The sequence below is a fragment of the Numida meleagris genome, chromosome 3, assembly GCF_002078875.1.
Source record: "Numida meleagris isolate 19003 breed g44 Domestic line chromosome 3, NumMel1.0, whole genome shotgun sequence".
NCBI lineage: Eukaryota > Metazoa > Chordata > Aves > Galliformes > Numididae > Numida > Numida meleagris.
In genome coordinates, this window is record NC_034411.1 from 22150727 (window position 1) to 22175921 (window position 25195).

The following is a 25195-nucleotide window of genomic DNA, read 5'->3' on the forward strand; positions in this document are numbered from 1 at the left end:
TTTATTAATGCAGGAATACCTGCTTCACTCTGTACCCATTCTGATTTAAAGTGCAACAATTAGATCTGATATTTTCGTACATCCATACTTTGCAAGTGTTGTTCTTCAGACGACGTAGTTCAAATTATGCCTTGCATTTGTAAAACCTGTCAGTTTTAGTACCGTTTTGCTTTATTAACTAAAATAAACTGTACAAAAAGCTGTAGAGTTACATTAGCTTTGAACAATATCGGATACACGTTCTCGGCCAAACTTTAGTGTGCAAACATTTTACATTTTTTAAAGTGACAAAATTAAGCCAACCTTGAAGTCAGAGTTCATTACTACATTACAAAAACAGGAGACGAGTTATGGCAAAAGAAATTCCCCACCGAAATCAACACCATTGTATAATTTTATTTCTAATTCTTAAAAAAATAGAAATGAATTTAGAAGAGAATCACAGTATAAGGGCCCTAACATATTAGACTATTACCAGGTACATAAAAATAGAAGACACAGATTTCTTTGAAACTTTAATCCTTTGATTAAGCAGCAAGCATATCACTCTCCAGGCAAACACTGCTTAAAACAAACCCTACCCCCAAAAACAGGACGTGCAAACTGTATGCACATAGTCTGCAAAGCACACAATAAAGACATTTTGCTATGTACATACTTATTTAGTACTACAAATGCTAGGAAATCCCTACTGTGTGCTACAGTGTTTGTAAAGGAAGAAATACTACCCATCTCTGCCCCTCCCGCCCCCTTCAAATACAGCACCTTTGCCCATTTATAGAATATTTAAACAAGATTAAACTGAATTACAATGTACTGAACAGTTTTATAGCAGTTGGTGGCGGCCAACTCTACTGCAACACCCAACATTCTGCATACTGAAGTCTATCGACGAGACAAGACAAGAATTAGCAAAGGTACAATACGCATACCTGGGAGACTCAATGCTTTAAAAAAAAAAAAAAAAAGGGCAAAATACTGGAGATGTATCCTATCACTGCTAACAACTAAACTGAGATACTTATCAGATGTGGAAATGGATTTCCTATCAGTTTTAAAAACCTGTCTGGGGAGCAGCCAGATCCATACGTAGCTGTTGAGGGACACTTAGGCCTTCCAGAACAAAAGATTCAGTGATCACACTTTCCTCAGCGCTTGTGTTACAATGCTGGTTTTCTTGGGAGAGAGGTCATCTGATGCTCACATAGTGGCTAAGAACCTACTCTGATGCAGAAGAAAATTCTTAAGAAGGACCCTTTGTATGAGATGTCAGTGCACTGCTGAAAGCTGCATTGAAAGAAAAAACGAGTTTGATTTGGAAACATTTGTGAACTAAACTATAAAGGTGAACACTTCAATTGCAATTCAGGTCACAAATATCACTCTCTAATACTAGATTTACAAAGGAAATAGGATCCGGTGCTGTAAGAACTTCCCTTTGCACAAATGAAAAGCCTTAGCCAACCGCTAACTGATGGTCAGACCACCCCATTATCTGTGGAAAAAAAATGAGGGAGATCACATTCCATATTCAAACATAGTCTCATGTTAGTCATGGGCAAATCTAGCTAATAACAGGATGGATTTAAAAGGACTTTCAAATACCAGGTATAAACAGAAATAATTTTCTAGAAGAGCATGGCAGTTAGCAATGCAATGTTTTTCAATAGCTTGACTCAGATCATAATTTCAAACACTGGTACTGAAAATTGAAGCCTGGTTTACTTGGAAGGGAGAGGCGTCTGCTTTAAAAAAAACAAGCAAACAAACCAACAAAATGAATCAGGATTTTAGACGACAGGAAAAATGTAGTAAATACAGTGAAAAAGAAACCCCAACCTTTTAATCTCCTAAAATGGGGAAGCAGTAATTAATACCCAAATGCAGATTTTACTGGTGAATGAAACAAAACAAGCACGACAGCCGCAACCCAGCCCACCAACCGATCCACCAGCAATAGCAGAAATCAGACACTCATTTAACACCGGGCAGGCAGGCAGCAGAGAGCCCTATTGCTACGTTACTCTTCTACCGCCCTCAGCCTCTGTACGTCCACCATGCATCCTAGGCAAGATAGCAATGATCTACCGCATACCAACTGTGAACAGACATTCTCAGAGGAATGAAATTCTACTGTACTTAAATTAGAAGGGTCAGCAGAAGAACTAATTAAATGGATGGTTCTTGCTAAGCAGTTCCTCTGCTGTCATCCCCCTGGGTGCTGATGGTTGCTGCCACTCCCCAGCCCAGCTTACAAGAGAGAGTGCAGCGGGAAACTGGACTCCTGCTTCCAGATAACTTCTATGACTAGAACACACGTGAGGTTTAGTATGTTTGGTACAATAGCTCATTGAGTTTCCAGAACACTCTTTAAGAGGACTATTTAATAAGAAAGTACCTTTTTTAAACAAGAAAAGAACATTCTGGGCAAAAAAAAAAAAAAAAGAAAACCAAAACACATTAAGAGGCAAATCATCTACGTTTCATAATTGCATGAAATGCTTCTACAGATATCTAAACAGGGCCAAAAATTCTGAACCTAAGGCCATTAGGTTTTTTTTTTTCCTCTGCTAAAAAGTAAAAAATAAAAATTACACACAGAAAACCACTACATTTAAGTCTCCTACAATATTACTTGTTCCTAGATTTGCCAGACTACTTTCCTGTAGTTAGATGCTCGACTACAAAGAACCGTAATAAAATAAATAGAGTAAAAAAATCAGTTAAACGAAATCCTGATGTGCTGAACATTTACTCATGTAAGAAATTAGCTTCCTTCGACAGTTATTCACATAGAGGAGGGCTGTATTGTAGGCATTGTTCTTCTGTACAAGTCTTCTACAAAAAATATTTTTATACAGGTGGTCATTCACGTGGTTCCAGTACTGGTTATTATCTTGCTCCTCTGTAAGACTGGTCTGCTACCTGTGAAGGCTTGCTCTTTTCTCCACTTCTTTATTTGGAAAAAGAAAAGTACACTGATACAGTCTTTCAGATGTAGGAGTTAGCATAATTCTGCTTTATTTCTTCAGTGCAGAGTGGACTGGGATTCTGTCTGAATTCCAATCAGTGAAGGTGGCTGCTGGCCGCTAACAGTGGTTAACACTGGCCTTGGGTTCAGACGGGGAGGCATGGAGTTAGCTGGGCGGATGAGCGGTGGGGGAGGCTGATTTAGAGTTGGCCTTGGCTGAATAAATCGCGCCTGTTGTTGGAGTGGCGGAGGCTGACGGTGGAGAGCAGGAGCAGCAGGAAGTGCTGGACGAAGTAACGGGGGTGGCTGATTTAAAGTTGCCATGGGAGCGGTAGGAGCTGGAGCAGATGCCTGTGCTGGAGGTGAAGGGCCTAAACACTGAGTGGTCGGAGTGCTTTGCGCCTGCACAAAGGACAAAGACAAGATTGCGTGAAGAGCCATCCCAGCCGGAACGCAGTGCCATTGGGGTTGCCACTGTCCACTACACAGGAAACAGCATTTAAAAAAACAAAACCGAAAAACTGAGAAGTTACTGAAAAGAAATCACCAACCAAAATATTACAGACGGCAGAACTAAAAATATCTATGAAGCAAGAGTCTTCTTTCTAGAACAAGAACTGCATTTTAACAATAAAACAGTAACGTGATTGTCACTATGAAAGGTGCGGTCCTGTTCCCAGCGGGTTAACGACATTGGTTGAAGTTCTATGCAAGCTTATCATCATTCTTTAGAATGTGGTTTGCCACTCCACACCAGTTAACCTTACATTAAATCACTAAATAAAATGCTGTTCCTCAACCCATGCTTACTTATATCTGGTACACAAAACACACCTCATCTTCTTCATCAGTGCTCTTTCCTGATGGCACATTAGAAGTATTTTTTGTGTCCTCCCCTAAAGCAGAAGCATCACCATTAGAAGCCAGGGTTCCTTGTTCCGCTTCCCATTCCTGCAATACCTCCTCTAAGTTAAACCGACGCCTGTAGTTTACAAAGAAGTTCTTCACTTGGCCAACAGTCTTGTTGCCAATTACATCTGCAATAGCTTGAAAATCTTTACCATATTTGCGGACACCTGGAAGGCAAAGTAAATAACATAGCTGTGAAGGATCAGTCAGACACAGCTACGTGTGATGTATTTATAGAGAGATCCTATGGGACCTGCAAACCAAGGACTCACTAATTAGGAGGATTTCTCAATTAAGAGAAGGCCTCAATTTCCATTAAGACAAAAAAAATTAATTGCATAGCTATTAACACATAAATCAAGAACTTTATTAAATGGTCATTACCCACTCTTCTTAAAAATCCTGGCTTATTCACCAATCCTCCCAACTTAAAACCACAGAGATCTGACCTCTGGCAAACCAAGCAAATCTTTCAGTGTGCTTGGACTAAAGGCAGAAGCCCAGACTAAATTCTAGAAGGGAGAGGGAGGGAAACTGAATATATGTGTATAGCTGTAACAGGGTATAGTGCTAGAAATGCCAAGTGGCAAAGGTTGACACAGCTTCTGTAGGTTCCCTCCACACTGGCTGCCCGCCACCTGTGCAGTAGCTGATCAGCAGGAGCGCTGAGCGGAGGGGCATAGTTCTGTACGTCACCATATGCTGCTTACTCCTCCACTTGTGGCACACTGTACTGAGGCTAAAGAGTGACTGGCAAGCATTCACTGAACAGAGTTGTTTTAAAGCTTTTATTCACCGTTCAAGCTGGGTAAATGAACCTGGGGCTTTAGACAACCACCTAGCAGAACGTCAGCAAATATAAGCCAGTGGCAGCCTAGCACCAGGCTCCAGGATCAAATTCTGCAGCAAGGAGCAGCGGGACAGAAGATCTTTGCATTGTTCTTTTCACTCATTTTCATGTCAGCATCAATATGTTACCAGCACTCCACAAGAAAATACTGCTGGTCCTTTCCAAAAATCCCAACAATGCTTTTCAAAGTTCTAAAATGACATTTACACATAGTGTGAAAAAAATATAGAATTTTGTGGTTTAACCCTAAAACTGGAATTGTAATCTGAAATTGCTGGCTCTGCTTATTTAGGGTATTAGTCTAGTTCCTCCTCTTGCCTGCTTCAGGAGAAAATCTTCATCCTAGAGCACAGTCACACAAAGTCTATTTTTAATCCTAAGTGGCTAGAGGTGTGGAACCTAAAGAAGTAAAACATTACATGGATGTACTCTATGGTACTGCAAGGCACCCTCCAGTCTCAATAAACAGAAGACTCAATTTTGCACTTAGCTATGCATGAGTGAATTACAATTTGACTTCTTATGTGAAGCTCCTGATAGCTACAGTGTTTAGAGGACAGGCACTCCGTCTCTGCACAGAACTGAAGTTTGTTCCTTATTTCATGTGTGGCATCAGAAAATGAAACAAAATATTCAGAAAAGTGAGAGTTGTTTCAAATCTGAAAGCTATGTATCTTTTCAACTTAACTGTTAAAAGAGTATGACCTTCATCTTTCTCTGATGTTTTCTACTTTCTTCATTAATAGGCACTTCTGATGTGGCACTCTCACTGCAATTTAAGAGACAAGTTCAGCTCTAGGACAGTAACAATTACCGCAGCTGAAGCTGATGTTACAACTGTCAAGAGCTTGGCAACATCATTTAAGATATTTTTCTTCAGCACACAAAAGAATCCAACCACTCTGGCTGCCACAACCTTGGAAAGAAAACAAAAAGACCTAGCAGAGACTCCCGGGGGAGCAGATAGTTATCTGGGCAAGGCAAATACAGGGATTTGGCTCTGCATATCAGGTATTAGCTAAACCCCTAAACAGCCACATGCACCCACTGAGCACTCCCTGCTGTGTTTCAATATCCTTGGATTGCCCTACCATTACCACTCTTACTAATTTATAGTGATCATGAAATGTATAGTGCAACATATTTACACTCCGCAGAATTCATCCAATGAGCAAAGCGCCCAGCAGAACAAAGCACATTTTTGTTGGGGAACTAGTTCAGACCCTGATTTCAGGGTTTTCTGTTATTAAGCTGTCTACACCTCCCCTTTACCTGCAGAACTGAACCTCTTAGTTAATTTCAACTACAGTTGACAGAGACAAGTCTTAAAGCCTACTTCCAAGCAGACAGTTTGAAAACAGCACATCATGCCTTCAACTGAGAGCCCAACTATGAGAAACATCTAAAGAAAAGCAAATGTCGTCAGTTTAGCTACACACAGCACTACCCATTTTGGACTTTTCAGAGTGTTATTTAGTACTGCTATAGCATCGCCACAATGACTTTATGCATAAGGATGTAGTAAAGCACTTTTATGCTGCATCAGAAACAGAAATTCAGTATATATTTTATGACATTTTTACAAATGTGCCAACATCTTATGTGTAAGTGTTGATGCCAACTCATCATTCTTTTCAAATCTGAGCACATTACGTGCACATCCTTGTATAAATTCTGTGCCAAACAGCACCCAAATTATTTCTGAAGTGTTTAATTTATTATTTAGTAAGAATAATTTTATTAGCTGCAAGAGAAATTCTAAACACAACTGCATAGCCTCGCTTCAAAGGCATGAATGCCTCTCCAAGAGCTCATCTGAAGTGAGCCCTGATCATGGGAATCCTTCAACCTTCTCTGAACTTTGCCCAGGTAAGAGGTGCACTTCAACATATGCATGCTCAGCAGTGTTATATCTTAAATGTCTAAATCAGAGAAACTCATAAGCTCAAGTCTTACATTACTTCTGCTATCTAATGCTGTGCAGCACAGCAAACAATGCCAGGCGCACAAAAACATTAGCTTGGGTTCAAAGCAATATAACACAGCACCACGATGAGGCAGAAACAGTTACAACAGCCACAGTTCCAATGTGGTATGATTATGGCGCACCTCGCAACTAGCTTATGTAGAGTTGGATCCTCGTTTTCCCAACTATTTTCCACTGCAATGAAAAATCAAGCCTGCTTTTCAATTCAAATTTTGCTGTTTTGAACAAGCCCTAAAACATTTTTGCAAATACAAATTTCAAATAGTTGAAATCTTAGTTTAAAAAGATTACTCTGCTCACACATTTTTGTACACAAATAAAGTTTGTAAATTAACAACCTGACATGACAAACTGGCCAATTGCATTCAATGACTATTCAGACAAAGTCAAACAGTAACTTGACTAATACTGCAAAAGTTTGGCTCGCAGATCTAAAGCCTGAGTTCTTGACCCCAGTGGAAGCAGCCATGCTACTTTTAAGATTACATGCTCAGCTCTACTATTACTGGTATTTATTTCAACTCTTTTTTAGTTACTGCCAGTCTCCTGAGATTAGCCCACACAGACTACAAGGATTAGTTCATGTTTGGAAAAAAACAGAACCAAAACTGTACTGCAGCAGATTATTTTTCTGATTCCATGGTAAGAAATTACAGAGAACAAATTCCATAAATGTCACCTACCTGCTTAATGCTGATGATTTTTGTAAAATTATTAAAGTATGTGCCACAATACATTAATATCTTTGATGAACTGCATCAGTTTTAAGCGTACAAACTAAACATCCCTACGCTTGGGTCAACTGACAAGTTCAAGCCTAACACACACTTTGGTAGCTCTTAGTACAGCAACCGTGACTACTTTCTTTTAAGAAAAGAGTCAGAGCAAAAGATGGCGTAGCTCCTTCAAACATTAGGCTTCTAGTTCAAGCAACTATTTTGAAGGAAGGGATCAGGATTCGTGCTGTTCCTTAGCCTGGGGGATGGGATGTTAACACCTACAACAGTCATATGCTGGGAGGAGAGAACAGTAAGGATGGGATACGAATATTCATGCTAAGGTGTGCTCCTATCCCTGTATTAGACAGTGGGCAATGAAGGAAACTATGAAGAAAACAATATGTAAAAGAAGCTCATGGAATTTCAGTGAAAATGGATTTCTTCCAGTAGGCTTGGTTTCTTACCCCATCCCTTAAGTATTAAGGCTGACTACCTTTATAAAAAATTCTGTCAAGGAGAAACTAGAAGACTAGAATGCCTTTCCAGGTAGTTGTCACCAACCCTCTTTTTTTTTCATGCTCCAGTTTTCTCATTTCCATTGTTGGTTACATTCTGCCAAAGCTGAACAAAAGCCCAATGCATTCTTATTCCTTCCCAAAGTGTTCCTTGGTTAGAGCTCTAACAACTAAACTCTGAAAATGCAAGGTGACTTGAATCCATTCACAATGAACCTGGACTTCTCCCACTCCTGCAGCAAGCATTCTACCTATTAGGCTACTACATCAAAGATAAGCACCTCCTTGTGTTGCATTTGGGAAAAAAATTAAAAAGTGAGCTATTTAGTAATACTGAAGGAACTTAGGACAGAAAACAGTTTGGAGATGCAAATCTCAGTTTCAGAGGCATGCAAGTTGAAAGGCATGACACACCATTCTCTTCAGCATTTCCGTTCACATTTTGAAATAAGCCTAATTTCAGGTTCCGTCACCGGGCCAATAACTACCAGGTATGGTACACCTGGCAACTTTATTCTGACACACTGATCCAATTGAAGGTTCTGTACTAAAACTGAGTCATTCATTTTAAAGCAGGCGAAGAATACAGGGATATATTATGTATACGTGTAACCGAGCTGATCTATGTTATTTTAGAAAAAACGATCAATAGAAGTAAATCAACATATAATTACTTCAAAACAGTAACAGGCTCTCTAGATATATCCTTTGCATGTTCCTTGATTAGGCAATGCATGTTAAAGCAAGGCAAGAATCAATTTTCCTTCATATAAATGAAACAACTGTGAATTAGCCACATCAATACACAGCTAGAAGATTTTGGAGTTTTCTCCTCCAATAAGGCTATTAGTTCGGCATCCACTCAAGACTCTTGAAGGCCCCCACGGGGTAGATGTCTGCTCTTTTATTCCCTTGCAAACAGAGAAAAACAACTGTTCTTTGCTATAAAGTAATTTTATTTCTGCCTCTTCCTACTTCAAGGATATGGACAAATGTCTTAGAAATGTTTGCTTCAAATGTTGTTAGTCCAACTACTACCTCAGTCTTCTACTTTGGAGAAATTTGTGTAAGGTTATTTAGAAGATGATAGAAGGGACTTTTCAGTATTAATACAGCTATTAAACCCAGCTTATATTAAATCTTAAATAGAAAAGCTAAGTGAAAGACTAGCGACATGATGCTTGAATGAATATGCTAAGAATTCTCACTACTTTTGTTGTTTTCCCAGTAACTTCCTTGTAAGACCAGATAAAAGTTCAGCTTTCTTTAGAAGGAAATATAAGAACATGCCTGAACACCTCTTAAAATCCTTTGCATTAGATTTCAGGTCACTACTACTATTAACATACCTTGTACTGCAAGAAGCTGCTCTTCTGTGGTCCAACGGGCATTGATTTTCTGATTAGACTATTAAAATTAGAGAAATGGCACAAAGATCATTAAAATGTTGCAACAGCTGTACAATATCTGAGCATTAGAATGTATTTTAGTTGTATTACAGATTGTAACATAAGTAAAAATCCCTTGCATATAAACCATAAATTTATAGTTTTGCTTTCGTGAAGAAGTACCATTTAAGGACTGGAGCTTAGATCTAAAGCAGAGGAAAAGCTACTGCTGTATTACAGTTCCCAATTTTACCACTTTTATCAGAACTTGTGCACAAGCTAATGATCTTTATGCAGACAGAATTTGAATTTACAGTTAAAGGTGTCTAAACTGTTAGAACTTGGCACTGGGAGTCTTTTACGTTCACGTTATATCTCATATGCAAGCCTTTCAAACAACCAAAAAAGAAAACTTCTGTAGTAGTCTATCATTCACTTCAAATGCCCAAATCTTACATACAGTGATGTTTTCATAAAGAGCATAGAATTTACTGCTAGCAATCTACATACACACAATCAACTTCTTTTAATCAGAAAAAAAATACGAGTCAATTTCAGCTCCCTATCATCATCAACAGATATGACATTTCAGTTTCTTCTGCTTATTTATTCTGCCAGTTACCATTAAAAAAAAAAAAGCCTACTACTAATTTCTCATAAAAAGACCAGACAGACTCACCACAGCATGTTATTCAATGGATCCTGTTTAAGCTGCTGCTGAAATGCAAATACTATGCTGCAGCAAAACGCATTTCTGTAGCTTCCCACTAATGTAAGTGCAAGGCCACAAGTTCTGATATTTATTCTGATTTACCTCAGGAGGTTTGAATTCTTCAATCCCGCCTTCCATTTTCTGTTTAAGTGCACTGTTTACTTGCTTAGCATTTTGAACCTTGGTCAAAAACAACAAAGTTAATCAGCTCCACAAAGAAAGTTGGTCACTTTACACATATATCTTCACTAGGATTGCCACAAGTGTACCTCCTAAGTTAGAAAGAGAAATATTACGGTTTAAGGCTTCACTACTTTTAACCATTTTTTAAAAAGTAAAAAATAATAAAAAAGTACAGCACAGTTTACTATGGAGAGAAAAATATTCAAGCCTGTTTTTCAAAAGAACAGTTTGTTTGCAAGAACGTTAAACCAAGGACATAAAATGCAAGCTTTGGTAATGAGACATGTGTTCTTGAAGAAGAATGCAGAATATTCGAGACACAAAATTTGGTTCCTAGATTGGTAAGAGAGATGTACTGTGTATGCAAACTTCTTCCGTCTCCAAAAAGTACGTTGAAAAAGAAGAAAAAGTATGAGATGTTTCCAGTTAGTTGCTTCTGACAGACTGCTTTTTATTAATCTATGGTTGTGATTACCTTTACAGATGCTTGTTGAAATTACTGAAAACACATAAACAAAATGCCTTAGCCTATAGAAAGAAGAGAGCTTCTAAATTGTATATATACGTATCTGTTAACCATTAAAACCTGACAGCGATGCATGTAAGGTAACATAGTAAGAATGGTTTTGTATACTGTGTTGCACATTGGTTACAAGAGTCCTTTAAGTGTGGACACAAAAGGAGACAGCTCAGTAGGAGATTCCAAAGGCTGCATCCCTGAGACCACTGCAAGAAAAGAAGAGAAAGACACCTGAAGGATGTAACTCACCTAAACTCAAGTTAAAGAGTGAAACCCAACTATGCTATTTAGTCCCAAAGTCCTGCTGTGATAGAAAGAAGCATATTTATCCTGCAAAAGAATACAAGGGAGCAAAAAGCCCATGAAACGCTTTGTTTACTCCACGATTTTGCAACACGGCAGCTCTTAGCGGTCTACAAGGAGGCAGAAGTTCCAGGAGATAAGCCTTGTACTTGTAGCCACGTTGCTCCTAGGAAAGCAAGCATGCACGTACTGCTGTGCCCTTGGAAGCTGAATAGATTGTGTTTCAATTTTAAGTGCCACAGGTTAACTTCTTCATGCAAAGGAGGCAGGCATTACAAGGGAAGACTACAAAGCAGTTTTTCTACATTTAGTGAGAAGCAGAAAGCTCACCCATTCAGAGAAACAACAAGGCCCATGATTTTTTCCCCTTATACTTTCATGTTATGTGGGGTATGGCAATTTGGAAAACAGCCACAATTTTAAGTGTTACAACTTCCACTGCTTCAGTGATTGTATTCTCAATTGTCACATAAATGTTTTTACCAAAGTAAGAAAAAAAATCAAATATAACTTTGGTTTTCTCCTCTCCCCAAATAACTAATGTTTTTTTTTCATGCCATGCTCCCCCCACCCCTTTTTAAGAGGGTCATCTTGTTTCACATTATCCACAAAAGCAGAGAAACAAACAAAAAAATAAAACTGAAGAACAGCTAGTGTCCAGCATTTCTGGTGATAACTGTGGAACAAAGTTAGGAAGTCTCACATTAAAGAAGTTTCAGAATCTTCATAAGTAATCTTATAATCTACAAAATCATTACAAGAACAACTTGAGATGAAAACAAGACCAATAACCCATGGTACCTGTCGCTTTAATGAGATTAGTTCCATATCCAGCTGTCTAAGAATTGTGTTGGCTGCATTGGGACTACAGGAAACAGCTACCACATCTTCCTGGGTCAGGTACATGCCTTTTGGTGGACGGCATTTGGAACGCTGAGAATGGTGACGATGCTGTAAGCTCTGATACTCTCTTCTACCCAGCCCTATCTTGCTGGTCTGAACAGGCTGCTCATTATTGCCCTTTAATTTACAAGAAATAAATTATTAAAGAATAACAGTATCTTATACAGAACTTTTCTTAAGAATAACATATCACAAAGCATTGTAGTGTCATACTTAGGACAGAAAAACCCCACACCCCTAACCTAACATCCTCCCTGCACACAGTACCCAAACTAATTCTTGCAGATGAAGTGATGTAGCACACCAGTCATTTGCTGCATAAGCTCGCAGTAGGCTTAGAAACGTCAACCTTAGGGTTTTTTTTTGTTTTCCTCGAGCATAGCTGAAAATACAGAATATGGTATTGAAATCACATCTGAATACTGTGAGAGAGGGCAGGAATCAAGAACTTATTATGTACACTGAAGCTAAAGATATACGCTACATGTCTAAACCATTTAACCAGTGGATGTGCGCCTTTACTTTTGGTCTGCTATGGAGACTTCAGGAGATGGCTAAGGAGAAGAATCAGAGAAAGTCAATCAGGACTGGCAAGAATGCACAATGGCACTTTTCCCTGCTGCAAGTGCTCTAACTTGGAAAGTGATACTCCTGTTTGCTTTTTGAGGGGATTTGAGATTTGGAACAGACAACGGATTTACTTTTGTAGTTTTTATAAAATTCCATGTAATTCAGCAAAGTTAAACCTTTGTTTTTCATTTCTTTGAAATGGAAAGGGACAGTAAAGAGGAGAGAAAGTCATTACAAGTGCTGTTTTGATATATTTGGACACCTAAGAGGACAAAGTTTCAGCTTTGCCCTTTATGGGCATTGTTGCACATCAGCTAGTCTATATGTACATGACTCTCGTAGAGCAGCCGGGTAGATTACCTACAGACTAGGAATAGAGAAGGAAAACTGACTCTTCCCGTAAGGATTTTTTTCAGTTCAGAGCAATGCTAAATCCCAGAACAGATAGGATTTAAGCTTTCTGCTACCCCAAGAAGCTCCTTATTGCTCCTCTCTGCTGGCATCCATGCAGGTTAAAAGCAGGTGGTCATCTGATCACAGTGAGGAGAAAATAAATTGCAGCAGCCATGATCATTATCTTCTGGAGCATTAGTACAGATTAGCAAAGAGTATTTTGCTCCCCTAAGCTTGACCTTCTGGCACATCCTCTTCGCAACTAATGGAACATCTTAATCCAGTTCTCAGACTTAATAGAGGTGATCTTAAAAGCACTTAGGATATTTGCTCTCCCTTCAAAGTTGATGTAGAGCCTTACATCTTTGACATTTAAAAATGCCAAGGTTAAGTTTACCTCTAGCCCATTTATACAATTTGTTTTCTAGTTCAGTGTTGTTCTTTCATTGTGACATTGCAGTTCCCTTCTGTTCAATCTGGATTTATAGAGAAATCATTCTTTCAAGTTTTCATCCTGCCAGGCTAGAGCATTTGACTTGTTTTAGTTTTCTCTGGTAAGATAAAGTTTCCATTGCTCTGCACTTTCAAATAGCCTATTTTACTTAAGAAGTGAGAAGTATGTAAATCCCACCAAAAATATTAGATCACAAAATTATCTAATGCAGATCCGAGCAGATCATCAGAAACTGCAAACCTCTTTGTCCTGTTCCTAGAAGTCTATGAACATACTACTTTCAGCCTGGACTGTGTGATCCAAACAATAACTAAGTAAATTGAACCAAAAAAGCCATTATTTACAAGTGGCTTAGGCAGTATCTAAAACCAACAGATTGTAAGAACACTGTTACAAATGGCAGACTAAAAAGTAAAAAGGTAAAAGTAAAAAATTATCAGAGCTTGTGCCATTTCAAGTCCTAAACAACATATACAGGCATGTTAAAAAATAAATTCTCCAACTTTTTTATAGAAAGGAGTCTTTGTAATTGTGCTTTTTTTCTCCCTAAGGCAGTTAGAGGAAAAAAGTGATGTCCAGGATCACTGCAAAACTGAGAATAGAATCCAGTACCACTAGTCTCTTACTTAGCATCACTTCTGTTAGAACTATGAAGTTTTAGTAATAATCCTAGATACTATTTCATGATCCTATGGGGATATTGAAATTTTATGCCATCTTTCCTCTCATTCTCCAGGAGCACAAATGCTCAAATTTTAGGAAAACTCAAAGGCATTAAGTTGATCAAGGAAACAATCAAACGTTTATACACTTAATAGTGCTCTTCCAATCTTGTTCATAAATAGCTTCATGTTAGCCCAAAGAAAAACAATAATCTCAATACACTCTAAGCACAGCACTTATCTGTAAAGCTAACAGCGAGTGCACATTTAAGGAGACAATTTTTTTTTCTGTACTTTTACTACTAAGAAGGATCTCAATAAAGCCACCAATCAATTGAAATGCATAACCTCATTGTGACTTTGAAAGAATAAAAAAAAAATATTCTTAGAAAAAAATGTCATTTAATTCAAAAAATGCAAACATTTAATTTCCAGTAATTCACAACCAATACAATTGTTAACACATTAACAAGATAGAGGCTGGGGAATGCTGTTTTAACAGGTAGTGATGGTAGTGATAGCATACATCCCTTATAAAACTTTAAGATCTTTCAGGAGATAGTAAAGGTTATGTATTATGACCAAAGAATGGCAAACATAAATATATATATTCACATAGTTTACATTGGAAGTGATCAAGATCCTGATCAACTAAAACCCCTATGATGTCATCAGGCAGCGAACATGTAAATGTTAAATCTCTACTATAAGGTATGTTCTTCACAGTAATACAGAAAACAAACTGACATTCACCATTAAGTTATCTGTTACCTCCTTTTTGGCTTCTTTTTTGGGATCATAATCGCTATCATTTCCATCCATTGGATGAGGTTCTTCTACGTCATCATCACTGATGAGAGATAAGAAGCCAGTCATTTTAGCCATTTTTTAATCCCAGGTATGTATCTTGCTAAGAAAGAATTATCTACTCCAAAATGTCTAAGTAATGAAGACTTATGGTTATATTATGTGACATTTCAAAGTTATTTGTAGTTTTCAAAATAGAACTGCTACAAACACGTTTCCTTATTACTATGATAAGCAAGCGACCCTAAACTATAGTTTCAAAACCTCTTGTAAGACAGTATAACTGGTACTGCTGCCAAGAAATTGGTGTCACCTTGTCTCAGTTCAACCACTTATGCCAGCATCAACACTCACATAGTCAACCACATCAAGGCCAAAAATATCTTTTCATTTCTCAAGTTAGCTTTAACAGATCAGTTTTCCAACCACTGCACCAAATTTATGAATAAATGCTTGTTTAAGTCTGTGGGGAGCAGAAGAGGACAGTAAGATGGGAAAACTCAGTAATGCTTTTTCACCAATTTAAAGAGCTTCAGAAGGGGAAAGAGAAAAAAGTAAACCCGCTATATTAATTCAAAGACAAAATACTGAAAACAGTAATTTACACAGTATAATTTCTGACTAATATGAATGTAACAAGAAAGTTCTTGTTATCACGAAAAAACCAAAATGCTGTATTAGAAGTAAACTGATCATCTTCCATGATTTTTTCAGCTATAGGGTCAAAAAGTAAGCGTATGAATTTTAAATTTCAAGAAGTTGCTCTTTTCAGTAACATAATAAAGTACATTCTTTTAATCTGGCTTATTGGTTTTCTATATGTGGAAATTCATACCTTCTTACATAAACATGATTATAGTACTTACACAATCAAATTATTAAACAAGTTATAAAAGGTGATGGGGAATACTTAAGCATACTAAACACAATATAATTTTAATTTCATAACTAGGTGAAATGTTGTTCTCCTCTACCCAAGACAATTTAACACTATTTTGAGCTCTAATTCCCATTGACTGATAGTAGTTCAAAGTCTCTGAAAATAAGATTTATATAAAAATGACTTAAAAGTTTTGCTACTGAACAGTACTTTGGCATTCTAATTGCTACAGCTCTTTACAGTGGTTGATCTTTTAGCTATAGTTCCATTCTAGTTAAAAAAAAAAAAATAAAAAATGCCCGGACAGAAAAAACAAAGCCTTGCACGCACAAAAACACCCCTCTCCCCACAAAACAATACCAAATAGAGTTAGACTTCCCTAATGACGCATTTTTTCTATACCATATTCCCCAACTTCAAGTTCTTTAGATTTATCTTTACAGTTATCCAGTAAGTATTCAGGCGTGTTATTACAACTGATACTGACCAGAGCGGTATAGTTCTTATAGCATAGGTATCAAACCCCTTGCTGAAAACATACATCGCCACAGATGCTCAAACCTAGAAGTTCACACTTAAGTACAACAGCAGGAAATTACTAAAAAATTTTACCTGAAAAGACTTTTACCTTTTTTATCTCTTTACCTAAAAAGACTTCGATCTCTAATTAGCTACTTAAAGATATAACTTACCTGTCACCTTGATTATTTCTATTAGCAAGCTTTCGAGCCTGTCGATCCATCAAACTTGTCCTAGAGCGAGTTTTTTTCCAAGAATAGTAGTATTTTACAAGGCTCGCAATAGTCTTGTCTGGAAGCTAGAAGAATTCATTAACATATTAATACAATTTTTTGTTAACGTTCCACTTCAGATTTTAATTCTGTTCTATTTACAACCACCTCTACCCAACCACCTTAAATGCATGGATGAGATTGAAAGGAGAAAGATATATTTTGCAAGCATTTAAAGAAAGCTGGGGGCTGGGGGCAAGGAGGAACTTTTTTATTAGAGGGGAAAAGCTACATCTTGCAAGATACATGGAGAAATTAACTTAGACCTTATATTCTAAATTGTTCCTGAAGCATCTCTGCAGAAATCAGGACAAAATTTTAGCCCAATGGGAGCCTTTATTCTAACGCATCTGAACTTCTTAATGCTTCTGATCAAAACTTTACCATTTGCTGGATCCTGTGAAAGCTCTTCCCATGGAAGCTAAATGCTTGTTCAAATAGGACTTTATCTTCAACTGTCCATTCATCAGGGAAGGGAGTGAAGTTAGGGAGATCCGCAAGGGACTTCTCAATATTGTGTTTATGCCAGAACAACATGCCGAGAGCCTTTGAAAAGAAATAGTCCCTTTTTGGATTTAGTCAATTTTCTATAATGTCGAGAAAAGTTGCATTAAAAAATTATTTTAAATACAGTTGACTATTAGAACCCCTTCTCAAAACACATTCACAATTTTATTGGCTACATACTCATAGGCTACACAATTCTCTTTGGAGATGGTGTGAAGAGTGGGCACATCTGTACTTCATCATTAAAGCTATGATAGCAAGATAATTTAAGGTTGGCATGGCAGCAGTACTTCTAAAGTAGCATAAAAAAGGTTGACAAACTCAAATCTGACCTGATTTCTTCCTTTAGAAGTACGTATCACCTACACAGTTCCATATAGGTGTTCAAGCCTTTATTACCAGCCCACTCAAAAAAAGAAAATAAAAGTACTTTTCTGCAGCTAGAGGATCATCCAAAATGAAAGTTTGAAAGTTCAAAGTGAGAGTGGTCTTTCTACAACTCTCCAATCCACAAATAACGGCACAGCCGCTTCCATGTCACGTGCACCTAATAGGGAATGGAAATTTAAATGTATATTCTTACATGGTTCCATTTCTCAATATTCTTAAAGAACTTTAGACTAATTAGACTTACTGCCAGAGAATCAATGACAGCTTTGATGCCAAGTCTGGCACAGGAAATGGGAAATACAATCCACTCAGTTTCAAACACACAGTGCAGACATGATCACCAGTTGTTCCATCAGCTCTCCAGGCCTCATCTAACAACCCGATATAACAAACCTCTTCTCTTGTTAAAATGGTAAGCCACAAGCACATCTTGCAAAGATAATTCCTGTTCCACTGAGGAATGCTTACAAATATTTCATACTATAAGTTGCTTTGAAAGTCTGTCCTTTTGTAGACTTATTTTGAGATCCCTCAGCTCCCTCTCTCCTCTAACAGCAGCCAAGCCACACATAAACATTGCCAAACTGCAGTATTCTAGGAATCATAGTGTTAGCAGCATCTTCTTTGGTCAGCACTTGACTTGATGAGCATTAAGTCTTCGCTGTTATGAGCTTTCATCCTCCAAAACTTGAGCATACAGCATGTTCCAACTTGTATATCAATTTTGGGGGGGTAACAGATAATCTCAGTTTTACATAAATTGGCTAATTTATGAAGAAAATTACAGCACAACTATGTGCAGGCCAGCAAATCTTAATCTGTACTTTTAAAATGGGATGTTGACTGGAGAGTATTAAAAACATAAAAGCAATCTTGTTTGTTATCCTTAAACCTAGAATTTGATGCTGTTTCCCTGTCTCTAGGGGAAAGAAAGAAAAAAGTCTTAAAGCTTTGGGGTTTTTTTTGTTTTTTTTTTTTTTNGGTTTTTTTTTTTTTTTTTTTTTTTGTTTTTTTTTTGTTTTTTTTTTTTAATATGCAAGAGACCTTACTACTTCTGTCACAATTGCAACTAATGGTTCAAACTTGTACCATATTCGAATTGTAGTATTAAACACTAAATTTGTAAGCCACTTTCCTAAGAAATTCTTTAGCTAAATATACACACACAATTGCATGACATGCCCAGTGTATCAAGAAACATACCAAACCTTTCAAAAGTGCACATTACAAGCTGAGCATGTCATGAAAACAAAGAGCTCAATCTTTTGCAGAGAATCCAGACCACAACTGTATGCAGATCCATTTAACTGCAGTGTTTGCTGCCGTGCCTGAAGAGAAACAGCGTTAATTAATGGTAACCAAGGGGAAAAAAGAGTTGTGTTATATTTTTATATTTTAAAAATCCTTTATATTAGCACTCTCGCTTCACAGCACTTACCTGTTCCACATTGTATCCATGTTTTTCCTTTGCTATTGCTATATATTCATCCACTGTAACAAAGCAATGCCAGAATTATTCTTTAGTACTTTGAATTCTGCTACAAGGCCGCAAACAATTAGCCATCTAACATGGGAAGAGAGTCTTTCCATGCTTTAATATGATACATAGGCCCAGTTCCCTCTAAACATTGAACGTATTTGTAGCTGTATTCATAGCAAATAAGCTGTCTGTAATACAACATTTAATTTTATGAAGTTTGTACATCAGTCAATTCCCAGTGAAAAAGATGTGTTTTTTTGTTGTTGTTGTTGTTTTTTACTCACAGAGGCTCATCAATTTTTTTTTACCTTTTAAATCAGAGAGCAGCTGTTTAGAGAAAGGCAAAGTCTTCTTGGAACCCACTCCAAAGAACACAGACAGAAGGGAGTGCTTGGACACCTGGGTTAGCTTTAAATTGAAGTACTTCTGATATTTGTGTTCCAAAGCATTAAAAATTTGTGCAGCTTATTGTAAATAGATTCTAGATCAATAATTATACATATCCTTGATATTAATACAGTTAATTTAAACTAATTTAAATATTAATTATAACCACAGCATGAAGGCGATTTACAATACAGAATACAAAAATTCAATAATTAAATTATCATCATCAATAATATGTTTTAAAATCATATTTGTATATATTAGTGCCAGGTTTGAGCTGAATATCATCCATCATTATGCAGTTAGGTCTGATGGAAGTCCTGTGAGTTTTGATCTTCAATACATACTCTATTTTTACAGAAACAAACTCTTCTCATTCACCCATTACAGTTCACAATTAAGTGGCAACTAAATTAAGTTAAAAGGAAGGACAATTGAGAAAAGGAAATAATTATATTCTTATTACTCAAAGGAACCAGAGATGTCCTTGCCATGAACTACTGCCACAAAGAGTGAATTGTACTTTAAATGAGTGAAGTAAACGTACAGTACTCATTCTTGTATTTTATTTCTAACTGTTCTGCAGTAGTTCAAGGTACATTCCCTCAAATGCAAAGAAGGACACAAACCTCTAACTACTGGCAATATACAGAAACTGTCCTGAGGATCAGATTCTCATGACTGCATCCTCAAAAATTTATTCCCCTATATTACCTCATAGATTTGGGTTTAAACTGGATTAAACAAATAATTGATCACATTTATTCAGGTAATTCTTTTATTTCATAGAATCAGTAAGGCTGCAAAAGACCACTAAGATCATCTCGTCAAGCCATCAACTCATCACCCCCATGCCCACTAAATCATCTCCACGTTTCTTGAATGCTTCCAGGGACAGTGACTCCACCACTTCCCAGGGCAGCCTGTTCCAATGCCTCACACTCCTTCTGAGACAATTTTTTTTTGCATTCCAGGTCACTTTTGCAGGGAGAAAGTGATCAGTTTTTCCTAGTAACACAGAATTAATGATCTCTTGAATAGGGCCTTAATAACTCTTTCCTTAAATACACCCATTGCAATTCCAATAAATTTAGAGCAACAAGTTCCTCATGGTTAGATGCTTTATTTCCTTATTAATAACTAAAAGGCTTCAGACACTAGTCTGAAACATGCAACACATCCAGTGCAATTTGAAACAGAGACTTTACTACAAAATAAGAGAGGGTCCCCTATAGCTCACTAAATAAAAGCAAAGCTTCTTTCTTATTTTAACTTACAAATCTGGAATTTCAATAAAAAAGCAAACAGCAAATCTAGAAACAATTACTTAATTTAACTTAAACATTCAAATTCCTAAGCAGAGCGGGACTTACACTTGGCATCTGGAATATTATGATATGGTGACCATACAAGCATCCCTCCATTATCTTTATCAGTGTATTTTGTGGCACCTGTAAGAAAACAAGCAAGTCTTAGTGTTTATAAAAATGTTCTAGAGCACAACTATTCGTGGGACAGTAAGTTAAAAGTCAAACACCTTGAGAGGCCCTGCTCAACTAAGGTTTTGATTTCTGTAGCCATGTAATTTTGATATTCACAGCCAACCAAACTGCACCGCTGTAAAAAGTAGACAGATTTAAGAGACTTTTTCTCTTTTGTTTCTGCTTTTCCTCCACCTGAACTGTAGCAAGGGAAGCAGCTCAAGTGACAAATCTTTCAGGGGGACAAAGCAAGTTTTGCAACGTTGAAGTGGCTTTGTACAAAGCACTATGTTTCAGTCTCTTTGATTTAAAAACACACGGTTAAAGAAATTTCCCAGTACTGGAAAAGGATCAACTAGTAGTTACTTCTTGTGAGTATTCTACAAGTTTATTCTCCTACTGAAATTTTCAGTCTGTTTGTTTACAACATTTCAACTTCTGAAGACATCACTCAACAACCGGAGCATTTATGCCACTGTCAGCCTGAACTCCTTGAGGAAGCACCTCAGAGGAACCTCGCTTGCATCTTTCCCAGAGAAGGGGAGATTTATTTCCTCAAATAATCTTTCGCTCCATTTTAAGCTTTCACCGTTGATATTTAGATTCTACATCTTGTTGAGAAACAAAGCAAAAAATGAACAGTACTTTGGAAGAAATAACTACCTGGTGCCTTCTAATCATATACTAAGCTTTGTTATTCTTTGCTCTTTAGTTAAGCAGCATTCTGTATTTGCTATCATCTTTGCAGTCTTCAGATCCATTATGATTGTAAACTCAAAAACACTTCAATTAGAAACACTGAAAGAATTACTGCATCTCCTGAAATGCATACAAGTAACTGCAGTAAGTTTAAGAGTGTACACAGAAGCCACAAAGCATCCATTTCAAAGCATAAGCAACGCACCAAAATAAAAAACCCAACCTTTCCAAGTCTACAAGAGCAAATTCTTTAATATAACATTCTAGTTCAGAAAAAGAAAGTATGAAGTTTTTAGTTATTAGAAAAGCAGTATTCTCATGAAGAGTGATGCAAACATGTCACCGTTGTACCATCTCTTCATCCAGTTGTTTTCTATCAGAAAAGAATGATAGTTGCCCTGCGTCCTATTCTCTAAAAGTAGAAACTAGGACTACCAGTAGAGAATACATCAGTTTATCAGCATTTCTGCCTGTGTGTATCAAATGCCTAAACAATGTGAGCAGACCCTCAGTTTTCCCTTAAGAACATAAAATTATAATCCAGGACAGATACCTGCAGACCTGTTTATGTCATGGACGTTATCAGCTATTGAATACTCAAGTACTAAGGTTAACAACTTGCATCCTGAGCCCTGTCATTTGTGCCTGCAGGAGGCAGCTGACAAGCAGCCCCAGCAGGCAGCCCTTTCAGGCTCAGCAGGGCCCAGCCAACTGCTCCTCCCAGATGGCATCTCCATGCTGCCAAAGGGAAAGCAAAGGGCGGCAAAGGCCAGAGAGCAAGCACACAGGTAGGCTGGTGCTTGCATGAAGGCATCCTGTTCTCAGCCCTGAGTATCCATGGCCACCATACTGGGATCCCTTCAACTCCATAGGCAAGACTAGGATCTTTCTTCATGAGAACCACTTCTTGTCCTTTGTGCCCAAGTGTTTGAGTGAGCAGCACTCTCCCACCCCTAAATAAAGGCTGAACTGCTTCCCAAAAGTGACGTGCCTAGAGAAGAGCAGAGGCATATGCCAATAAGGAAGACAAAACCCATTAGCTACATCTCAGACACAAGTCTTCCCTCCCCACCCACATTGAGCTACTTTGGAGAAGGTTTCTGCACTTCGGCTGCTGCCAGTGCCATCAGGAAATGGTGCTGGCTGGAGATGACAGTAAGCACTCCCTACGGCTTCTGTAAGGGAGCAGCCGCAGCCCCAGACTGACAGCTGCTCCACTGCAGTTTAGCATTAGCAGAAGTCAGGTGTGCTTGGAAAACACTGCTCTGTACGTGATTATAAGTACTGAGAATAAAATGAGTATCTGGAAACATACACAACTTAATAATGGCATTGGGGGTGTCTGGTAATTTAACTTTAAAACACAAGGATTGGACATCTTAAAAAAATAAATAAATCGAGGACAGGTGGCATAGAACTAGATGAAAATTCTATGTACTTCACCATGCCGCTCCATAACTTCAATTTAACAAACTCAGTTTTTATACAGGAAAGTTAGGAGAAAAAAAATTTGTAAGGATGTACAATGAAATGAAATCCATAAGCAACCTTAAATGCTCCAACACACTCTTCTCCACTCACCCCCCACGAACACATTTCAGCACTAAGTAACCAGAACTCATACTAAAACCTTTACAAACTCCCATCATACAACAGCCTGCCTGAGTCAGGACTGCACTCGCTCTTCGGTGTAAAATAAAACTCCTCAGGCAGGCATATCATGGAGGTCACACAACAGTACAGCACCTTTCCAGTGATGGCATTCTCCACGACTCTTTCCGTAAGAAAAAAATCAGACAGCCCCCAGTGAGGACACAGCTCTGTGACACCCTGCTACATAGATGGGTGAGTCAGAAAGCTGAACGTTTTGCCTTGGGAATATGAAGTACTATGGGGAAACCAGAAGGAGGAGACAAAAACGTGGGGCACAGGAGATGGTTTATTAACTCAGCAAATTAGGCAAGGGGATCTAGGGGCTTTATTTTATTAATGCCGTTTATCACAGCAAGTAAATGGATCTCACTGCTGTTACATCTAGCGATGATTCCAAGTGCCGTTTCCACAACAGCTCTGGCTGAAGGCTTGCTTCTGCAAAGGGGTGATGGGTAGAATGTGGGAAGAGCACATTTCAGCTTCTCCCAGCTGCTGCTTTCTACTACTTCTTACCCCAAGAGACCAGCAAACACCTGATTGACTTCTTTTATAAACAAATTATCTTCAACTTTTTTCCAACCTGAGCTCACTTATAATACTGTTAGAACTTTAACCATGAATGTTTTGTTCCTCAACACATTGTTGCAAAGCATCGCTCAGTAACATTTACAAACTGGCAAAGCCAGGCCAAAGGCTCCCGGTTGGATCTGCTCGGAGTTCTGTGGGCTTTGTGCCTCGCACCGTTCAGTTCTATCTGACATGGACTCCTGCCTCCCACCTACGCTGTTAAAGAAGCATTTGAAATAACGTAACCAAACACATATCCCAGCACAGAAGGGAGACCCTCAGGAGAAAGGGCCTCAGAGCAACTGCAGGAGGAAAAATCATGGAAGTTAATAAATTAGAAATAATGCCTATATCCATTTGTGCAAACCCACAAGTACAACAGAACATCCATTGCATCATTTGCTACACTAAAAAAAAAAAACCAAAACACAACACACCAACAATAATAATGCAGGTGTATATGTGAGAAGACAAGAGCACAGCTTTGTGCCCAGCATCCCTCAGGGATGCTGCCCCAAGAGCCAGCAGAAAGCAAGCAGGAAAGAGCACGGGATCTTGCTGAGAGCTCCTCAATTTGGCAACACGGTAAGGATGCATCCTACTTTTACACATTGTGAAGTTTTCTGTGTAACGTAAAATTTTGCTGTTCCAAAGGAGTTACCATCTGCTCTGCCCAACAATCGGGGTTTGTGCACTCAGAACAATGCTATACGCCTCTTATTGAAGAGTTAACCAAAGGCGAAATGAAGGCTGTGCATTTTTCCAGGTGGCCTGTAGGAAAAGCAAGCCCAGGCTGCACATCAGAGGTGATCATTTTTATTTATTTCCACGGAGGCAGCGTTAAAAGAAGAGGTGCGGGCGGCGGGCCCCATTAACAAAGGCCCCGGGCAGACGCTGCTCTCGGGGAAGGGCATTCCCCGCGCCCAGCCCGCATCCATCCTCCCGCCCGTGGCCTGCGGGGACCCGCGCCCGGCCCAGGGGCCGGGGCCGAGGAGGCACGGCGAGGAGCTGCGGCTCAATCCTCTTCCGGTAGGAAATCATCTGACACCCGCGGAGCCTGTTCGGAGAGCAGCGAAGTCAATGGTTCAGCCGAGCATCCCGCGGCGCCCCGAGCGGGCGGCGGGCAGGAGGGGCAGCGCACGAGGCCGGGCCGCGCTCGGGGCTCACCCCGAGCAGATGCACAAAGCGGGAGGGAAATCGCAAGCCCACCCGACCTCCCCACCCCCCCAACCCCGCGCCGCGCGCATCCCCGCAGACACAAGGAGGAAAAACAACAACAACAACAAAAAGAAAAAAAAAAAAGAAAGAAAGAAAGAAAAAGAAAGAAAAAGGAGAAATGAATTTAAAAAAAAAAAAAAAAAGCGATTTTACCGGGCTCAAAGTCGGGGATGCGCGCCTGGTATTCCGCGCCGACCCTCATGCCTACATCTGCAACACAGAGCGGAGGGAGGGAGGAAGGGCAGCGGTGAGCGGCCGCGCGGCCGTCCCAGCCCCGCGCCGCGCGGGGGGGCGGG

At 38.7% G+C, this 25195-nt stretch overlaps 1 protein-coding gene across 4 annotated transcripts; it reads right to left on the reverse strand.

Moving 5' to 3' along the window:
* On the reverse strand, positions 150–25109 carry RCOR3 (REST corepressor 3; the record flags this gene model as incomplete). 4 transcript variants are annotated; one of them, XM_021392608.1, is given in 11 exon segments in its annotated part: positions 150–3373; positions 3806–4047; positions 9301–9358; positions 10154–10231; positions 11859–12077; positions 14811–14889; positions 16419–16543; positions 16902–17063; positions 18853–18905; positions 20655–20732; positions 25053–25109. In XM_021392608.1, coding segments are annotated over 11 exon segments (1496 nt in total), but the record flags the coding sequence as incomplete, so codon positions are not given.